At 36.0% G+C, this 21,875-nt stretch overlaps 1 protein-coding gene across 4 annotated transcripts in view; it reads left to right on the plus strand.

Annotated features, from left to right (window-relative positions):
• VTI1A (vesicle transport through interaction with t-SNAREs 1A) overlaps positions 1–21,875 on the plus strand; it is a 256,745-nt gene that overhangs the window by 34,233 nt on the left and 200,637 nt on the right. For all 4 annotated transcript variants that reach the window (XM_064431322.1, XM_064431320.1, XM_064431323.1 and 1 more), the window contains exon 4: positions 15,882–15,959. In XM_064431322.1, the coding sequence (XP_064287392.1) occupies positions 15,882–15,959 (78 nt within the window). The remainder of the gene's footprint in view (positions 1–15,881; positions 15,960–21,875) is intronic.

A 21,875-nucleotide genomic window follows, 5' to 3' on the forward strand; every position in this document is an offset into this window, starting at 1 on the left:
TGAGCTTCCTGGCTCTCAGAACAGTGAAAGTTTTGCTTAGGTAAGTAGTGCTTGTTATTCCAACTAAAAGTTTGAGAACATAGAAGGCATATGTTGGTTTACTTGGAGTGATAGTTCAGTATATTTAGCTTCAGCCTATGCAGAAAATAATAAAACTTCCTTTCTTCCAGTGTGATCCTAGTTCTGGAAATAGTATAACTTAAGTGGGGAAAATACTACAACTATTATTGGGGAATACAAACAAATTCCATCTGTTTCTATGTCTCAGCCTCACTCACTTAATAGGATCATTTTCAGGAAAAGCTCTGTAAATGGAAATATTTAAGTTTGTACACTTTGGATTTATATGCTCACTTAAAGATAGTGCAAATGTTAAGCTATATGTTTTTGAGTTATTGTTTCTACATAACTTATCCAGCTGGGAATCAGACCCTTTCCACTTCACATTTCTTTTTAAAATATAGCACTTACAACATAAGCAACAACCACCTGGAAAACTATCTGGACGTGAAGAGATTGTGTTGAAAGAGGTGTCTTGAAAATTTTTTTAACCAGTTTGTGGAAGTTTGAAGAGAAAACCTGAGTTTGAAATAATTGCACACTTCTCAGGCCTTATATAAAGTCTCATATTTGTCATTAAATATTACTCCCAATTTAAGAATTCATGTGAACCGTTAGTGGTTTTTACTTAGATACAATTTTTTATAGAGTGCTCTGTTAGTAGTGCAGTGTTTTTTTTGTGTGAAGCAGTATTTTGTGGTCTACTGAGTGTGACAATGCAGTTCACTCAGACTGCTAATTTTTCTAGTACAGCTATGTAACTGCAGAGCAAGCCTAGTATTTCCCCCTTAGCACTTCTATTAATGAGAAACAGTGTTTTCTAATATTACTGTGTTACTGGTAATTGAGTAGGTCTCAAATAACTCCCTCAGGCTTGGTGGCCAGAGTCAGAATGATGTCCTCTCTGCACAAAGAACTTCAGTATCTGACCTTTGCATTGGCTTTGCTAGTGAAGGATATGCCCACGTTGAAGATATCAGGTTTATGCAACAGCACAGTTGTACTTCTTTTAAAATAAGGCAGAATTATATTTGACTATGTTATGCTCCTAATAATTAAATTTTAAAACTTTAAAACTGAAGTACTTGATCTTTAGACTTTCAGCTGTGTTCCTCTATGAATTACTGTGTCAAAGAGTGTATTGATGCAGCCACATAGCTGGTGTTCATGTATTTCCTGCTCATTCAATAGGAAAAATATGACAGGAATGCTGTCCCTGTGCAGTGAGAAAAGTTTGATATTTTCCCCAAATCAAGTCTCATTAGAAAGAACTTCAGCCATTGAGATTTGAAAGGGTTTGTATTATTAAGTTTTATCTTGCCAGGGAAGGAGCTTTCTTACATTTTCCGTTTAAAAAGTAATCAATTGATCAGTCTTTTCCCATCTCCCTCATATATTTGTTCACCAAAGGGTTTCATCCCATGCCAGTTTTACAAAATTCAAGTCAAAAGATGCAGGTAGATCTTGTGTACTTATGCTTCAGTTTCTGAATTCCACATAAAAGAGTCATAACCCCACAAAGAAAGTATTAAAACTTCAGATCTTAGCAGAATGGTATTTTTCCCAGTGTATGAGAAAAAGACAATGACCACAGGAAGCAGGTAGCTGTGTGCTTCTGTACCTTGTATAGCTTCCATCAATACAGTTTATACAGTCTTCCACTACACAGCTTTTACTCTAAAGACATGTTACATTTTTTTTTAAGTTCATGTATTGATTGTGAATCAGACAGGTATAGATTGAATAGCAAATAATCCCCATCATCATAATTGTGAATCGATTTTGTAACAATGTGAAGAAATTTTTGTACTGCCAAATGTTTTATTTAATGTCATGGAAAATAATGAAATCATCATTCAAAATTACATTAGTTTTGCTTTCTTTCATCTTCTGTTTACTAAGCAGGACTAGAATGACATGTAATTCTCTGTGCAGGTATATTGTCTGTGTTATGTATGTTATCTCATTTTGATCTGTAAATATATAGTTCCCTTTCTAGACCTGTTCTCTAATGTGGTCATACTGAGAGTTGACTCAAATACAAGCAGGGACAAGGGCTGCCATCACCTCTGTGTGCTGCCCATCCCACTGGTCTCTCAACATGTGTGTAGGATTGCCAGAGCAAAGGCCAGGGGTGGAACATCCTACATGTGTACTTGCTCCTGTAAGATAGGAACTACAGCCATCCAGGTTTCAGGTTAATCATGGCAGCATTCAACAAAACCCACCTTGGTTCTGTTGTCTTAGGGCCAAGGCTGAGATGCTGAGTATCTGTAGCTGCTCAAAGTTCAGTGAAACCTGTTTATCATCTGTCTGTGTTTAAAAGTAAACTGGTAAGTGGCTGCTCTGTATTTTCTATAAAACTAGGCTGTCACCATTTTAGTTGGTATTATTTGACTAATGCCTTACATTTATACCATTATACACAAATTAATTTATTAAGCTAGAGGTTGGGTTATAGCCCTTTATTGTTCCACTGCTCACTTTTTTGTGCTGGTTCTGTGTAAAGTTTCTCTGGAATGTCTTAAAATGATGGGAGAGGGTGATTTCCCTGTAGTTTCAAAATCACTGTATACGCAGTATAGATAGTGGAATGATCCAACCGAAATTAAATTAAAATATTTTTATGCTTGTGGCTTTATTTTTCTAGTATTATTTGTTTGCTAAAGGTGCATTATGCAGGCATTTTTCAAACATTTTTTATGTGAGATGACTTTCAAGAAGATAAATATTTCTTTACTTTTACTTGATTTTGTACACACTTTCTCAGTGTAGTTAATGGTGGTATTTTTTTTTTTTCATTAGGGTGGTGGGATTTTTTTATATAATTTTATGCCTACCAGTGCTCAATGTTACATTATTATTTCACATTGCTTTTTTGGCATTGTAATTTCTAAGGTAAGAAATTACAGTTGCAAAGACAAGACTAGAAATCATTTTATTTATCAGGATAGGAGATAGACTATGAGTGAACATGCTGAGTTTTTCAATAGAGTTAAAAACTCAAAATGAACCCCTGAAAACATTGCAAACAGCAGAAAAAGAAAGAGAAAAAATTATTTAGACAAATTTCATTCCAATTAGCTTGTAGATGAAGGCTTTTGTTAAGTGCTATAATTCATAAAAGAAAAAATAATTCCTAGTTCAAATGCTAAGGTCTGTGTAGTGTACTATCAAGTTGCAGAGGGAAAGTGTTTTCAAGGTCTTTTCATAAATGGTGTGTTATGGAATGGGGTCACTCGAAAAGGAATAATTACAGAGTGATCAGAAGATTTCTTTGAAAAGATAGTGCTAGACCTTGTGTGTGGTTTGTGGAAGAACAGAAATAAGTTTTGCTCCTAGGGTGGGCTAACAAAATGTATTGTGTTTTTGCAGCTACTTCTATCTTTGCCCAAAAGATGCATGCATCACCTCGCAGTGCACTCAGCTCTGTGAGGTCATTGCCTCGAAAGCAGATCTGGGAGTTGTTAGAAGTACAACACACTGCTGCACTGTTTGACCAACTGCAAAAGTTTAGTTTTGAACTCTAATGAGTCTTTGCTCATCTCCTGTCTTTGCACTACCAGTTGTTAAATAATTAATTCCTCTTTGATTGTACCTCTTTATGTGCTTTTAAAAACTTATTTGTATTACTTTGTGTTGTATTTTATTTGTACTCGGCCTCTTCTTGTTTCAGAGCACAGAGTTACCAAAAAGAATTAATTTGAGGAACATTTTTCCATCCTTTGTGTAGTGCTCATACTGAGGATCTGTGATCTACAGTAATTCTTATTCATTTGGAATATAGTAATTTGTTCCTGTCAGCACAGGGGCTGGTTTGTTGTTTTAAATTGCTGACTTTTGTTTTTGCTGGCATGCTCCCCAATACAAATTGAGCATCTGACAAAAATCTATTTGTATGACAATTTAGTCTAGATAGGTGCTCTGTGTTGCCTAACAGTACAATTTGGGGTCCCCAAGATAAAAGTTGACTGAATGCCAAGATTCTAGTAGAGCTTGTTTGTGCAGATAACAGAGGTAATCCATATTCCTCAGGTCTGGAAATCAAACAGACAAAGGAAAAATATGTATGCACACCTTTCTCTTTGAGATAGTGGACTGGTAGTTTCTTCTTAATAACCGTGGGGACTATCCAGCCCCTGAGAAAAACAGGACCCTGAAAATTTCGTATAGGGATGTCCCTACATGAAATTAGTGACTGGGGGAGTCTGAGTGCTTTCCCCCCTTTAGCAGATAGTGTTAAATAAATTTTTCTGTGGATCTGGTTTGTGGCTTTGTGGTGATTTCTGTGCTTTCGTGGTTTTATCTGTTTAGTCAAAGTTGATCCATAATACACTGGAGGAGGAAATCCAGCCACGAGTTCTCAACTGTTTTTCCCAGAGTGATAGAAATAAATGTGTCAATTTTAGTGGCCATCTGTGGAAATACTGTTTAGGAAAACACATACTGGTTCCTACTGATCTCCTGCAATGATTCTTTCAGGATGTAATAAATAACTGGAATATCCTCTTTTTGATGAAGTGTTTAGATCCAAAATGTGAAATACAAACTAGGAATCCCAATGGCCTAGCAAACGCTTTCATTTAATACTTTTTAAGATGCAATAATTGCTTTTCATCCTTATATAAAAATATACCTCTAGTCAGCTGTGTGCAACTATGTTTCCCATTTTCCTGCTTAACTGTGGAGTCACTTATGTTTTGGAGTTAATGCTCAACTATCAGTCTTGTGATTTAGTGCAGGATCCTGAATTATCAGGTATATACATCTTGTTTTAAGGGAGAAAAAGTATAAGCTGTCACCCAACAATGTTCTAAGCTTTTTACATGAGGCCACTACTTCAGAAATCTTTGAAATCTGTTGTGATCCTGTGATGAAGGTTGTCATTGTCCTGTAGAACCACAGAGCTGCTCATAGTAGCAGTGGACAGTGGTAATGAGATTTTAAACTGAGATTATTGCATAAATTTGAGTCTGTCCTTGAATACTCAGGAATCAGAAACCCAGATATGTACTACACAATGAGATTTATTTTCCTTTAGTTCCTTATATTCTTTCCACGTTGGTTTTGCATGTCAGGTTCACGAGTTGGTGTTGAAACTATTATATTTGCCATATGCTATCAAACTTTGTTTGGCTTTGTGTCAGATCATCTGTGTTTGATGCTAACAGCTTTGTTATACCAGAAGTTTCTACACTGTGCCATGCAAGAACAGCTGCTGGGGTGGAGGGACAGATGTTTGGTCAAATGGTACTGGGCCTTTCTTGCACTTCAAAGGAACTGAGCAGAAATATAATATGACTATAGAGTATAGTTCTATTTTTCTAATATGAATAATTTGAGTATTTGCCATAGCTTGTTAGGAGATTGGGAAAGCAAATAACTTGTATGAGCTAGAATTGGGAAGTAATTTATTAGGTAATCTTTGTTTTATTCTGGAGTTCACCATGTAAAGATGAGATCCTCAGGGTTAAATTCTTATTACCAAAATATGCTCCATGGAAGAATATTACAACACTCTGTGGTATAAATTAATTGCTTTTGATGCTTTAATTGTTAGCTTCTTTGGACTTTCACTCCAGTTTTTTCAAGTGAAACGTAGGATAACTTTAGAATTTAATCTTTGTCCTAATACTGAGATCTGAACATCTTTCTTTGTGTGCATGAATGCCACTCTTCAATTGCTATTTAAATAAAAGAAGTATTATTTAAGCAGTAACCACCAAGGTTTATAATAAAGTGTGAAGCTCTTAGATATACCTCAAACTCCCTGAACTGCTGATCAACAGAAACAAGCAGCATTTACTGAAATGAAAATAATTCCATCCTTGCTCTGTTTCTTAAGATTTCCCCTTATTATCCATTAATGGCCACTATAGGAGGCAGTACAAGTTCTGGACTAATTGAAGCTTTGACTGTGATAACAGCCTTTATGCAGTCGTACATCAAGTGAGACTTTCCTTAAGGTTCACACTACATTGTCTTGACAGTGAAAATCCAGGCAGCTATAAACAAGATCAATAGAAATGTGTAAGCATTGTTGGTGACAACATAGTAACAAGGACAAAACAGTGAATTTTTAGAGTTTGGACATCAGTATTTAGTGTGAAATGAGCTACTGCCAGTATTGGTGTTGCTCATTATTCTTTGTGTGGTGTGCTGGTCCACTTGGAGGCAGAATTCCTGACTATGCCACAGGTAACAAGAAAAAAAAGTTAGATGAAGCTTGTCTATCAGAGACACTTTAAATACAAAATATGTGTAAATATCAGTATTTTCTATAAGTATACTTCCTTTCCCTTACACTGTATTATTAGGCTTAAGACTTGAGCTCTAAAGAAATAAAGTAGGAAGTGGATTGGTATGGTTATTTTTCATATAGCTATGTATATTATTTTTTCATCCACTTAGAAATGAATATTTTAACAGTTATTTTCACTGAATGGGGAGACTGAAAAATGGAGAGGCAGTATAAAAAGGAGAAGGACTTTGGGTTGATAAATTAGAGGTAGTGGATTTTCAATAAATTAGAGGTAGTGGATTAGTTACTGACTTTTATCTCAGGTAGTGCAAAGCAAGAACTGCTCATCATCAGCTTGTGATAAAACTAGAAAATGCCATGTCTGAACATCGGGTTAGTATTTTACCATATTAGCTATTGATTTAACACAGCATGAAACAACTGGTGCTGTCCCAGTAGTGCCTGGTGGGGAGCAGTGGAAGTACAGATTTACTCCCCCATCAATCTGCTGCAAACTTCAAAGCCAAATTGTGGCCACTTAAGTACTAAAATTACTAAACTCAGACAATTTTTATCTTTTTCAAGCAAGGTAACATGTCTGTCTGCAAGTATATATGTTCTAGAAGGAAGGAAAGGAATCTCAGCTAAACCATGTCAGTGCAAAAATAATAAATTCAGAAAGCATGAACAGCAAGATCCAAAAATTTGTTTTGATAAGGCTATGTTAGACACAAAGTATTTTTCATTTTCCTTTTCATTAATCAATCATTTGAGCTGACGTGCTTATAGTTCCGAATGTTTGCAGTGAAGTACACAGAATGAGTACCTTTTGGGTGTATTTGTATGCAAACCACCATAATTACACAATGTGTCTATTTAATTGTTCTTTGCATTAAGCATTATTTTATTTTTATTTAATGGTGAACTCAGAAATTGTCATATGCTACTCTCATGGAATGGGGTTCTTCACATTGTGGTTAATATTCTTAGGGATTAACTGAAAATTTCTTATTCTGTGTATTATTTTCAGAAATTAAAAAGCATAATGATATATGACTGGAAAGATGCTGCTGAGAGTGTGTTCGGTAAAAAAAGGACAGTGTCTGAAAATAGATTTTTATGGACTAGAAAGTATTTTTGGGAAGGTTTGCTTAAGTTTCTTTGATTTAAAATAGATCCTATCAGAGTAGCACAAATGGAGGTGGGACAATTCAGCTGCTTTAGAAACATCTCATTCTCCCTGCCCTCATTCTGGATGTCCGAAATGAGATCTGTCTTTACGGTTTCATTTTGGCTTTTACACTTGGAGTTCACAGTGGACAAAATGTATAATTTATTAAGAGAACTGAGCTCTGTAGCAAAATTGTACTTTTAATTGAAAAGCCTAAAAAAATACTATCTTTCCTGGGCTTTGCCTGCTGTTAGAAATCCAGGGAGTGGAAGAGCTGAAAAAGATGATGGTAGTGTTCAAAAATGGCAAGTGGTTCAGCCCATTTACAGGTTTTCATTTACAGTTAGGTACAGAGTGATAAAGGCAATTAAGTAGCAAATAGAGGAAGGAAGTGAAACTAGGATGCTTTTTTCTGGTAAAGGAAGGAGCTGGTGGAATGTACCAGCAGGTGTCTTGTTACTGTTAGCAATGGGAACCTGGGCTCCAGATGGAGATGCTGGCTGAAACAAAGGTATTTTAATGAACATTTAGTGTTTTGGTTTATCTAAGATGTTTATCTTCCTTCACCATGAGCTAATTAGTGTGAACTAATTAGTTAGAAAATCTTGAGCCTCCTTAAGATTTTTTCCTCCCTGCTTTAGTGTCTTTGGGAGCACTCTTCAAAAGTTAGCATTCTTATTCAATTTCCTCCCTTGGGGGAAAATGGCTCCATATTTTTATTTTCTCAGTTCATCTGCCTCTTGGTCCAACACGCTGGAGTTTATCTTACATCTCCAAGGTTTAGAGGACATTTATGTTAATTACACACTACCACACAGCATAAAGTCTTTGGATTGGAAGACAGTCTGAAATACACGATCGTGATGTGTAGTTGCTCCTTGTCCTCTAAATAGCATTAGTTGGATAAATGAAGCTGTGTGGTAAAATAGGTTTTAGTAAAAAAGACACAAAACCAAGCTCATAGTTATAAAAGAAACCACTAAAATATATGGCTTAGGTCATTACAGCAAGGAGATGAGTTGAGATGACCAATAAAGATTTCATAAAAGAAACATAAGCTTTGTAGTGTGCTTTTAAACGGCACTAGGAGTTTTCTGTTCCACCATTATCTTTAATAATTTTCCCTAAAAGGTAGTTTTGCAGAGAAACTTGTAATTCTTACATGCATATATTATATTTCAAAGACCTACTGTAGTTAAACCATTTTCAAAATAAGCTTATTTTTGTAGCCTAGTTCAGCTGGTCTTTAAACTGAAGTTATTCAGATCTCACAGAGAATTCTGTAGAAAAACAGCAGCCTGTGTGATATTAGTGATTGACTTCCAATGCCTCACATGACTTTGAAAATCTGTTTTAGGAGTGAGAGTCTTCTAGGATTTGACATAGTAAATGAATTGTTTTAAGTGATCATATTGATATCCTTAAATATTTCTGCAGGTTAACCTGAACATGAATTCAGGATTAATTTCTCCATCAAGAATACTTGATTTTGGCTGTTCCTATTCTTTGCATACAGATGGGGTTTTTTTGAGGCCACGGTCTGGACGTGGCCGTTTTCATTTCAATTGTGAACCTATGCTCTGAATAGCAGAATTTATCCCACTTAGTCCCCCTACACCCAAATTGATTGTCAATGTGTAGATTACTTTGAACCTGCATCAGGCGTGGTCTTTCACCTGAGGTATCTTTATTATCAAACTGTTGTCTGAGTTGGGAAAAGAGGGTGTTCCCCTCTCCTGCCTTGCTCTTGCCTTTTATTCTAGCACTGATGATAGAAATGGCCGTAATGAAAAGGGTCTGCAAGCTGCAAAACCTTTGTCAGCAAATTAGCCAATATATGTGTGCAATATGTATCAAAGCAAAGGCACAACAACCAACTTTTAATTCAACAATCTAAATTATCACACTGGTCTTTGAACATGCACAGGGTGGTTGCAAGGAAGCAAGAGGCTTTTCAGGAAGGTGGATCTGAGAAGGAATGAATTTGTGTGATCTCATGCACAATTTAAAGGAATTTCCACTGACTGAATAGAGAAGTTGGTTAACTCAGCCAGCTAAGTAGATGTGAAAAGATGGGCTTTGTAATGAAAGAAGATAGTTTAATAATGGTCATTTGAAGGAATCCATAGAAGGGGGTTGGATGAAATACTGAAATTAGAGTACTGAAAAGCACATTACAGGAACAGACTGCGAGCTGTGGATAACAGTGGACAGTGGAATAACTGCAAGTCAGCAGTGCAGAGGTCATGCATCACTGTTGGCCTACAGAGATGTTACAGTTAAATTTGCAGATATACCCAGTCTTCCTTCCTGCAGCAGCTGATGCCTGGCACATTTTGAGATTATGGCACATGAGTAAAAAGGCTGGCAAACTGCTGTGCAGAACAGCCTAGCACTAAAGGCACCTTGGAGAAACTAAATTCTGATGAAAGAATAAAATACTGTATATGGAGGGACCAAGGTTTGGAATTAGTATGTGGTAATTCAAACAAGCAAAGATGAGTGGTTATGATAAAAAGAAAAATAAAATTGATTTGCATACCAGGCTAAGGGGAGTTATTACTTTTTATGTTTGGAGAGTACTATTCAAGCTTAAGCAGTGCTCGCCTGAAATTTTCTATGCTTGGATTTATAACTGTTGTGTTGCATTATATTAGGTTTCTTTAGATGTTCCATAGATTTCTGTAGTGATCATAGTGAATATTTGAGCATTCTCTAAAAACAGAATGAGGCAGAGGTCAGTTCCAACCTTTTGAATTTTGCAAAATCTTTCCATTTCTGGGTTATTAAGTTTAGAAGTTTGAGTTCAGGTAAATAGAAGCTGCTTTGCCAAATAGAACTGTCTTTTTCACAATAGGAATCATCCTCTGTTACTCCATAAATCCACAAACAAGGTGAATTTCCGGTCTCTCTCAGGTCACTTGTTTCCTTCCCTACCCACAGCAGGTGCAATATACCAGTTTGAGCATCTGCCTGGTTGGTGACATACATGATCCACTGGTCATGAGTTTGAGGTGAAAGCAGTTTTGTGGGCAGAAGCTGCATTTTTCACCATCGACATAACAAAACGTGTTGTGTCCTCATGGGGGTTTGTTGACCTTCCTCCCTGCCCTCACCCTATAATGAAACTAAAACTGTGTTTGATGAGCATTATTGAAAAGAAGATTTATGGACCTGTGACATCTATTTAAGATGGATGATAGTATCTCTGCATTAATTTCACATTAGCACTTGAAGTCTGATTTCTCTGTGCTGTTGCAGGAAGCTGCTGACATTTGGCAGAGTGGCAGAACACGGGGTTTGAGTTGTTTCTCTTTCGGAGTTGCCTGCAGCCTCCTCTCTGCGTGTGCAGGGAGGGAGGCAGCACTGGGGGTGGCTGACACATTGACTTTTGCCAGCTGACATGTACTGTTACATTGATTCTTTCAATCAGAAGTTTGAGTGGATTTGTGGAATAGTTTTTATTTACTTTTGGACAGGAATGTATTCATTTGGGGTTTTTTTCTCAGTTTTCTTAAGGAAATACTTGGAAGTCCTGCATTGCATCAGGTTGTATATTAGCACAATTTTCCTGCTTCGTGCACCCAATTGCTGAAAACTCAGCTACTCAGGAACAGGAAATCCTTTTGGAATTGCAGTCTGAAGCATCTACTCTGTTGTTCCTTGATCCCCTTTACAGAGAAATATAGTTTTGAAAATGAAGTGTAAGTTTTGAAAAGCATAGTTTGAACACAATTTTTCAAATTGAAGGGAAATTACAATATCTCTTGTTTACTAAGAAGTCAGTTTGGGTTTCTGTTTCAATATAAGCTTTAAGATTGTTAAATTGGGCCACTTTTCCTCTAAATTTGTTCAACTGTATCTTTTCCATTTGTGCTCAGCAAAAAATACTTAAATAGCTATTCCAAAAGGCAGAGATGAAAGAGTATGTTCTGCAGTATTTAGCTGTCCATTTGGGTATCAGATCACTTTTTGCACTTTGCTTTTAGCAAATGGCAGAAGTGACTACTGTCAAGGAACACAAAATCTGATATATTCCCACAAATTATTTCTGGTTATGTTAATCTCAAGTATTTATTTACATTTAGAGCAGGGCCAAACTGAAACAGGTGCCTGGAGATTTTAAAAAACATTTATATATGCTTGGAAATTCTAATAGATTTTGTATGAAAACAGATGTTTGTGGATAAATAAGCCTTTTTGTTGTTTACACATATTCCACCAGAAAAATCTGTCTAATCTGTTCTTAAAACATTGAGCCTGAAAAATTGAAAGGTTGGGATAAAAGGATCTGTTCAGTCTTTTGTCTGAAATGCACCTACATTTGCTCATCTGTTTGGGGGCTGCTTGGCATTTAGGAGGGGAAAAGCTATTCTTAGTTCATGTATGAAAATGTACAATACTTTATTTCAATTATTTGGCTGATTGCTGGAAGTACATTGGAGTGAGGGGGCACTGGCTAGTTCTGGCCTTCACTAATGGGAACATTTCAGAATGTGGATGGTAATTAAAGTATAGAATGCGTAAAATTAGGCCAAAATTGAATAGAAATGAATAAGTATGTGTTCTGTTGTGCAGATGTTGGAAATAGATTATTTTGGATACCTCTTTCTATCTACATCTTATTTGGTTACCGTGTAAAATTCGGTCATACACCATGTAGATTGTTTCTCTTCCCATTACCTTCTCTGTTTTTATGTTGTGATGTATCTGTATAGGTAGTAATTTAGCAAAATATCCTGTCTGCCAGGTGTGGGAACTAGCTGATTGTATTGTAATACCAGATCATTACTTAATTCATATGCAACCTAGCCTAGCACATGGAAAGCATTATAAATCTATTTACCGTGTGGCTGGTCTGATGATAACATTGTATTAAATTCCCAGGTGAGGCAATTTAAGCAATTGCTTTGCCATGTGTAGGCCATGGAAATTAACTTCTCATATGCTTTAGTAATAGAAGAACTTCATTGGTATGCTCAGATTAGTGGTACAGCAGAATTCTTACAGTCTGGTTACGTGTACCCTGCTTCACATGTAGAATCATACAGGGGGGTGGTACTGCAGATCACAGATCTTAATTAGTTTAAGCTGAGTTAATTCATTTCAATTCTAATTTAGCTGGGCTTGCCTATGAACACATTCAGTTCTTTTGGGAAATGTTAAGGCTTGGGTCAAGTAGACAGATTGTTTAAAGCCAAATTGCCAGACAGAACTGAGCAAGTGTATCTGTTTGAACAGGGCTTTAAGGAAATCACCCAATCAGTATGCAAAAATCCTGTTCATAAACCAAGAGAGATCTGCCTGGAATCAGAAATTCTTCCTTGTCAGAAGGTCTGGGTACTGTAGTACATTTAAAACAGCCCCTGAAACTTTCTGAGTGCTGAAGTTCTTGTAGAAAGTAGCTTAACCCTTTTGTGTCCCTGTGTTTGGGCACATGCTATGCTCAACTGCAAACACATTCACTGAGCAAAACCACTTGTGTGCTTAGACTTTTTGTCTAGGTATATACAAGAAAATATAAAATACAAGGAAAACTTCTATATGTGACAGAGCTTTGCAGACAAAAAACTGCACATAGAACCTCTTAAACCTATATTGAGCTGCCCAGAAATGCCTTGGATTACAAACTCTGTAAAGCTTCTGTCTTTTCTAGAAACATACATATAAAGTACCAGTAGACAGTGGTAACTGACAACTAAGACTAAAAATGTTGACAATTTCTTGATTTGCCTGGTTAGCTTATGTATAGAAGTCATTAACTATTTATAAAATGCATTATGAATTGGGTTCCTTCAAAATGTAGCAGTGTGTGTGACATTTCCAGCTCAAACTATCATTCTTGCATTTGGCTAAAGTATATATTTATAAACAGCTGATGGTTATGAAATAAAAAATAATAATAAAAAATGTAATTATTGAGTTCAGACAAGCTGAACTAATCTTGATAGCCAAATTTAAAAATGTTAACCAATAATACTTTAATAAAAATAAGAATAGTATTTCGAGATATTGATATTTTGGACAAATCCTGAAAGAATAAATGAACACTTTAGTTCAAAGATCTTTCCTTTTATATTATTGATTCATTTGGTAGTGAAACTGTGATCAAAAGTAGTATCAAGTTATTTATTGATTATGGCAAAGAGTTCTACCTAATTGTAGCCAAAGCCTTATTTCTTTTAATAAAATTTCTGATTTTCAGATCATGACAGATTATTACAATAAAAGAACCATGATACAAATATATTTATTGAGTTCATTGGCAATGGTAAATAAAGGATTATAAAGGGCCTCTAAAAATTGCATTGCTATTAACATTTGTTTCTTTCCCGTGAACTATATTCTTTTTCCTTTCTCCTATGCAGGCTCTTAAGAAAGAGAATAACATCCAGTTATATCTTTCAAATAAATGATGTGTAATCAAGGACCATTTCAGTCCCTACATATTATTAGGAAGCTTGTTCACTAGAGAACAAGCTCATGAAGCATCATGCTCCTCATCTCAGTCTAATAATGATAAATACATTCAACACTGACAGGATCAATGGGGCTGAGTCATTTTGTGAAATTGGGAGAAACTGTACAGTTGAACTACTAGACCTCAAATGAGGTCCTAAGATTGAATCTTAATCAGAAAAGATGATTAGATATTTATTGGTATATATTTGTAATTTCCTTCCTTGTTTGATGTGTATCAAATGAAAATAGGAAAATAATGTAATTGAGCAATCTATGCCAATTTGTTGGCTTTTTGGTGAGAAAAGAGCAAAACAAAACCTATCTCCATATGATATTCTTGCATACTGTGGAGTGTTTTAGTCCCCCATAGTGATGAAATGAATAATTTAAACAGGCAGCTCTGATACCACAGCCTGTTTAAAGGTTCTCATTTCCTTTAATGCTGTAGACTACTTTAGCTTGGTTAGTGTGAAACTGTGACAGCTGAGATCTCCAAAAGATTTGGCACAATTCACCTCTTGCCGTGGGTCCGTGGTCCAGGGCTTTGTCCTTCCTACTTTCACTTGCCATCAGATCCTAAATGTATCACAAATGTGTAAACATTATAACAATCTTGTTGGTAATAAGGGGGAGCTGCACAGCATCAAGAGCTAAAATGTTTTGCTCTGAGGTGACCCATACAAGGCTTATTTTGCTGCTGGCTCCCTTGCACAAAGGGTGACCCACTTCCAAACCTCTGTTACTAAGGTGATGAATTTCCCTGTACTCAGTATAAGTTCTAGCATTCTTTTCTTGTGCTTCAGTCCCAAGTACCAGTTTTGGCATGATGGCCCAAGCAGGGAAGATTTGAAGAGGGATTAATTTTTTCTGAGTTCCTAGTGGTAGTCACTATCATGGCAGGGTGTGAGGGGAGACCCCATCAATAAAGCAAGGCCCTACAGCTTAGTTTTTGTTACTCTTGGGTTTCTTCCTCTGATGAGCTGTAAAAATTACCATAACTACTCTGAAAAATAAAATAAATTAGACAATATGTTCAAAATTCAATCCCTCCTTTAATGGTAAGTGTGGGAATATTAACTGAGTAATAGCCTGATATTTGGCTAACAGAGAAATTGAAAGCTGGTCTTGTCATTGTGGCCTTCCCTATTGCTCCGTTGAATCCTGTGCTACCTTGCTAATCATCATACATTTGCTTTCCAATGCTTGGCACTTGATCTAGTTTAGAGTCAACATAATTATCAGTTCAAGAGCAAATCTGGTGCTCATAAGCTGTGAATTTACTTAATATCCTGTCTGTCATAACAATCCCATGGATGACTGCATCAGGTTTTTGGTGTTTCCATGAACTGCTGAAGATCAGTGTTTCCTTGTGGTGTTATTTTCTCTCCTTTCTTTCACCCTTTAGTTTCTGATCCTTTCCCAGCAGCTTTAGCAGCATAGAAAATGCTTGTTAATTTTCCACATCTTTAAATTGAATCAGATACATCACATGTGTTTTGTTCAGCTTTGGTTTTTGGATTTTTTAGATGGGAAAAGCTCAGTCTTCCTTTCCTGTCCAGAGGCATTGCTGCCATTGCTGTTACATTGCATTCTTTGACCTGCTAGCAAGTGTTCTTCAGAAAAATACATTTGGTTTTTTGCACTGGCATTTTTTCAATGCTTCTGCTGTTAGTTTATATTGCCTCACATGTTATATATCTCGAGCTTCACAGAAGCTGCTTTCATTGCTGCAATATTGAGGGTGTGACTGTCTTAGAAATACTATAGTTTTGCCATGCAGATTTGTTAAGGTACAGCAGTTGAAGAACTTTGTAATAACTTTCACTTGCAGATTTTTTTAATCAAATAGGTATCCATTAGGGGGCTCTCGAGGTTTAAGATGATCAGCCTTGATACCAATGGCTTCGGAGCTTTACTTCCTAACCCTTTTTTCTTTTTGTTTTACAGAAAAGGTCACGAATTGCCTACAGTGATGAGGTGCGGAATGAACTCCTGGGGGATGACGGGAATTCCTCAGAGAACCAGGTAGGATGCTAATCAAGAAGCCCTAGTGGGTGGCTGGAGGGTGAAGGAGGTCACTGGCACACTGGGCTTCTCAAGCTGCTCCTTAACAGCATTAGCAACAACTCATGTGGAAGTGATACTGTTTAATGCAAAGCTGGGGTCTTAATCAACTTCAAAATGTTTCTTGGAGATCTTACATTTAACCCTTTAACTTGTGATCACTGTCTGCTATCTCAAAAAAAAATCTTTTCTTCTCTTTTCTTTATTATTTAGTACTTAAGAAATAACTTGAAACACGCTGTTTGCCGACAAAGCCAAGGTCTTCACCTCAAACACATGTAAAAGGAATAAAAAAGTACATAATGCAGCTTTGATAATAATGCAGTATAATTAAATCAACACTGGCAGGCAAAACAAATGAAAGTGCGCTCTCAGAATTAGGCAGTATCCCACTCAGTTTCCTTGTGTGATTCCTTCTTTAACCAGATTTTCTCTCCTTGTACCAAAAACACAAGTTGTACTAATAAGAGCGTGCTTTCATAATGCATGTTGTACTAGGATGCAGAGTGCTATCCACATCTTTTAATGAATGAAAGCTTGATAATCCTGAGGCGTTTTTAAAATCTTGTACCCGTATTGTTGTTCTGCATACTACAGTGTGAGGATCCTGAGACTACTGAAAACTGTAATGGCACTGCTTTATTCAGGAGACTTCGATCCACCTGTTAATATTTCTTTTTGGGATGAAACTTTTTTGACACTCTGACTGAAAGGAGAATATTTCTTTTCTTTCTAAAATTTATGTTATCATAGTCTTGTATTTTTGAGTTAGAAGTTAGCTGAAAGTTTTCCTACTGGTCATATTTTCTCTTCTAATCAGATAGAATCAAAGTTATTTTGCTAATGAAAGAAATATAGTTCAAATATTTACTTGATACATGTGCTATTAAATAAGTAAATGAATCAGAACAGTGTTCTGAAATTTTTTGTATCTTCTGCACTTAGCAGAGGCTCAGCTCAGAAAGAATAAAGACTTGGAGACTTACCTTGTACAAGGACTTTCAAAACACAGACCCCCATAACCACAATCTTATAGAGTATTTTAAACATGCTCAGTAAATTTTAAACTCTGTAATAGACTTTAATTCATACATGAATGAAATTAGACACAGGATATCTTATCTGAAGACATAAGACTGGAGTATAGCAGCTCTGGTATATATGTGAAGACTCAAATTTAAGGACTATAATATTTATATTTGTATATGATAGAAAGGGGAGATTCCAAAATTTGAGTAAAACAAAGAGGGGATTTTATACCTAAAGAATCAATTCATGGAGAACATTATTTTTGGGAGAAGAGTTTCACAGTCTGTATGTCATGATTGTAAATGAAGTCCTGTGAAACTGTTAAGGTTCTCATTTTATTTCTCTTAAGGTGCTGCTACTTTTACATTTCAAGAAAAAAAATGTGTGAATTCAGACATAAAAGGGCAATTGTGATAAGAAGCTTTACTTATAACAGAATATCTTATGTGTAGGGATAAGATAAAATATTTTATTTTCACTTTTTAAAGAATGTTTAAATAACTGGTTCATGTGAGCACTTGCTGTGACTGATGATCTTCTTTCCAAACTTGGTGAAAGAGATATGTTCTCATCTCAAGGACCTAAATGATACCTTCAACCATTTGTGAGCTTTGGGCTTTTAATTCCAAATGACCGCTATTTAAATGGAAGAAAAATTTGTCTGCTGAAGGACTCTTGTATAGGCTTTTAGGTAATCAAATTCCTTTTCTATAGCCCAACTTGAAATAATTACTTCTGTTCCTTTTAAAGTTGTTCATTCCCTTCTTGAAAAATATAATGAAATAGCACCATAAAGGAGTCACCTAATTTCTTTTAAATATGTGAATGCCAGGATTTTTAAAATACATTCCTTATTGTGTTGTTTCAATAATAAATATCACATTCTCTTTTTCTTATTAAATATCTTTATTTATACCTTTACTTATATACATATAGATATAGGTGCAAGCAGTTAGTGCAAAAACTTCAGCTGGAATTGAGCTTATTAGCATATGCAGCTTTCAAAATCAGATGGAGGTTTGGGTCTTTACCAGACACTGAGCATGAGATATTGTCATGTTTAACTCAGTAACCCCAGGTTTAATATGCTTCCTTTCACTCCTATACATTATTATATCAGTAGAAAACTTGGAGTAAATGATGAAAGGATGCTCAGGTATAACTTAAAGCCATGTAAAATATTTGAAGATGTTTCAAATGCTTGTTTTTGTTTTGTCTCATGGAAATAAATATAGGTACATGGACTGATCCTCACCCTAATATGATAGGATTTTTACTTCTCAGTCAGTTTGGATTAGGTCAAATTAGTTTAACTGAAATATGGTGGGTTTGTTTTCCCCAATTCAGTCACCAGTTGTGAAAGGGGAGAGAAAGGATTCCTTTTCTGACAGAGGAGGTGTTTAAAAAGACTTGCCAGCTCAGAATTGCTCAGACCACAAAAACTGGTAAAATCTGCCAATAGAAATATTGAATACCTGGGTAGTCAGGGTTGTTACCCAGAGACAGACAAGAGATATGAGTTGTTGTCTTTGTCATTGTGATGAACATTTGCATGATGTTTTAGGTGGAGAGAGAAGACAAAAGGAGCTTAATGGTTGCTGGCTAGTATGACTATATTAAAAAGCTATAAATAAAACAGATCACTTTTGGAAAACTAAATTATTTGGATCTTTTCCTCGTTCATTTTCTCTTGTTTGGGTTGCGTTTCAAAGGTACGATTACAGCAAACCACAGCCAAGTTATAACCTGTAATGAATAGAATGGTAGATGTAAGTTTCCATTTGCTTTCTTGGGAAGAAAAGTTGAAGTACAAAGAACAGATTGAAGAATAGGTAATGGTGATTTTTTTTGTCTTCATTTTCCCAACATGTCTTCCAAAAGTAGCAGCGATTGTGTTTAGATGACACTCCAAGAACTGAACTTGGAATACAGTTCCCTTCTAATGGTTATACCAAAATTTAACTGCTTTTACCAGATAGAGCATATGGACATTTCCTGTAAGAAGTTAAGAATATATAATTCTGCTATTGAAAGTTTCTTTTGAAATAAGTGCAGCTTGTTTTCATGAGACAGATAGTGATATAGAGTGCTCTTAATGATCCTAGAGTTCAGTGAAGTCATTGCTTAACATATGTTAATTTCTTCTTAATTTTGAATCATGTGAATGTAGTCAGATGAGGCACTCAGAGGATGAAAATCAAGAAATGTCCCTTCTTGCATCAAAAAAACAAGTCCCATCTTATAAACCCAATCCCAAAAAACTACTGTGTGCATTGGGTTATTATTTATTTTCCAAGAGTCGTCTTAAACAGGCTGTTGCTTTCAAGTCTTGTTTGTCATCCTGACCACCAACGTTTAGCAAATCCCTTGAAAGTGTTGAATTTTTCAGTGCAGGGATACACCACCTAAATTTGTAGCTTCGCTTGAATAATAATAGAACTGTTTTATGTAGCAAGTCATATGTTTTTGAGGAAGTATATGTTGGGTTAAATCAGAAATTTCTCTCAACTGAAATTATGTGAAGTTCAGTATTATCAACTTTTTTGAGGTGCAACAGTGTCCCTTTCTCTTTTGCAGCTATGTTCATTAGTAAGTTTAAATAAATTCACATTGGGTTAAACTGCATATCCGTATACCCATACATTCTATACGTGATTCATGGTGAACAAATATTTTGTGTCTACTTAATTTCCGACTACAAAGTTGTGATAATATTAGATTTGGGCTTGCTGTGCATAAAGTGTGTCAAACTTCAGCTACAGACCAGGGGGTGAAGTTGGTCAATTTAATTCGCCAAGATCTAAAGAAGGTCGGTATCATTTCATATAGCCCTGGCAGAGCAGATCATTACCAGACACAAATCTGTTCGTTACATGCCGAGGGTTTATAGCAAAATAAATAGACTGTCATCATAAGTTCAGAAAATTGTGTGTTCGACCCACGATAATGTGTAAAGGGCGTTTAATAGAGTTCAGCATTTATTCGTTATCTATATGCGGACAGAGACGGCGGTGGCGTTATCAGCTTTTTTAAAAAAAAATTCGGTAGTTTTGTGCCACGTGACGAGCCTCGCGGCCACACGCGTGCGTGCACACACACACACTCACATCCCATCTCATCCCTCGCTCTCTGTGGTGCAGTTTTGATTTTAGTCACAGCAGAAGGCTTAGCCACAAGAGATTCCACTGGTTCAAACCAGCGTAAACCAGATTTTTTTTTTTTTTAGCCTACAAAGGAACAGATTACCTCTTGTATCAAATTCTGTATTGCAAAAAAATAAAAAACCCCTTTGTTTCAAAAATACTCTGATTATCATAACCTAAAATGGTGGCTGTGCATGGCTTAACGCTGTTTACAGTTCAGGAGTGAGGATAATAAAAATAATGTTTCAAAATAGAAATGTAAGGGTTACACATTTTCATCAAGAGCATTGTTAAATGGGGGAAAAATACATCTTTTGTTAATTTGAATGAATATCTTTCAGCCAATGTTAAAAAAACCCAACCCTCTCCCATTACTTAGCTTAGCTGCAAATCCCATGCAGAGCTTAAATTCAGCCATGCAGCACAAACAAGATAGAACATTTTTGTTTGGGACCTATTGAAAAAGCAAATGTGCAGCATTTTAAAACTCTCATTGATTATAGCAGGGTGGCATGCCCGGACGGGCTCTATTGCGGGAGAGTCGTTTTAAACTTTGGCCCTTTAAGTATCATAGTCAACTGAAGAATGGTGGCCTCAGAAAGAAAAGATAGCTATGTGATCAACTCCCAGATCGTCTCTTTCTAAAGAGCCTTAATGTTTGCCTTTTTGGGGGAAAAAGGGGGGGAAGAGCTGGAGAAAGACCAATTTATGATAGGCCAAGCACTTGGATTTAAGCGCTGGTTTGCCCAGCAGTGCTGTTTTCTTTATTCCAAATTGTAGCAAAGTTCCCTTAGCTGGGTGCAGAAGAGCTGGCCCAGTTCAAGTTGGGGTGGTGTAGGAGCCCCCCTAATTACACCTCATTACAGCTCTTGTCCCTTTTGGTAACGGGGTGAGGCAAACCTTCTGTTTTAGAAGAGCCATATGAGACAATAGAGAATAATGGAGGTTCTTTTGTTTCCTTCATGCTGGTGAGACTTTATTAGTAGTAAACATTCTCAGCTTACACGTGTTGAAAATTAGTGTTATGAAACTGTAGGTGAAGTATCAGCATAAACTGAGATAATTGTGTAGTGTTGTAATTTCAAACTGGAGTCTGTGAGAGAACTGTAATTTTTTTTTATAAAGGGCCGTTCTTGTGCAGATATTTGTTGTGAGTAATTATGCATTTTGTTCCAGTACAATTTATCTATGTCTTTAAGGGGTGAGTATATTACAACATAGCTTGATAATCAGGCTGGGGTTTTATTTAGTTTTATAGTAAAGCTGCCAGAGCAATATAGTGTTAGTGTTAGGTTGTGTTGATTTATGAGCATAAATCAATAAATATAAATTTATATGTATATAAGCATACACACACCCTATTTGTGTATATATATATACACTGTATAGTGGTCTGGATCAAGAACGTGGAATGGGTCTTTTCTGAGGGAAATATGTTTCATGTTGTTCCCTATTCCTTTGTCTATTTTTAAATATGCTATTCAATAAATCATAGTTCTGAGACATTTAACTAAGCTGCTTCATTTTTTTTACCTAGAAGAAACCCTCAGTATGAAGTTCACTAATAAAATTAAATAATATAGTACAGTAGAACTCAGGTATATAAAAATTGAAATACTGAAATACATGCTATAAAGATGCAGTCATCTATTAATAAGTTAGATCTGCTAGTAAAATAAGAAATCAGTTGTCACAACTAAAATAT

This window comes from Passer domesticus, chromosome 8 (assembly GCF_036417665.1).
Source record: "Passer domesticus isolate bPasDom1 chromosome 8, bPasDom1.hap1, whole genome shotgun sequence".
In the NCBI taxonomy this organism is placed as follows: Eukaryota; Metazoa; Chordata; class Aves; order Passeriformes; family Passeridae; genus Passer; species Passer domesticus.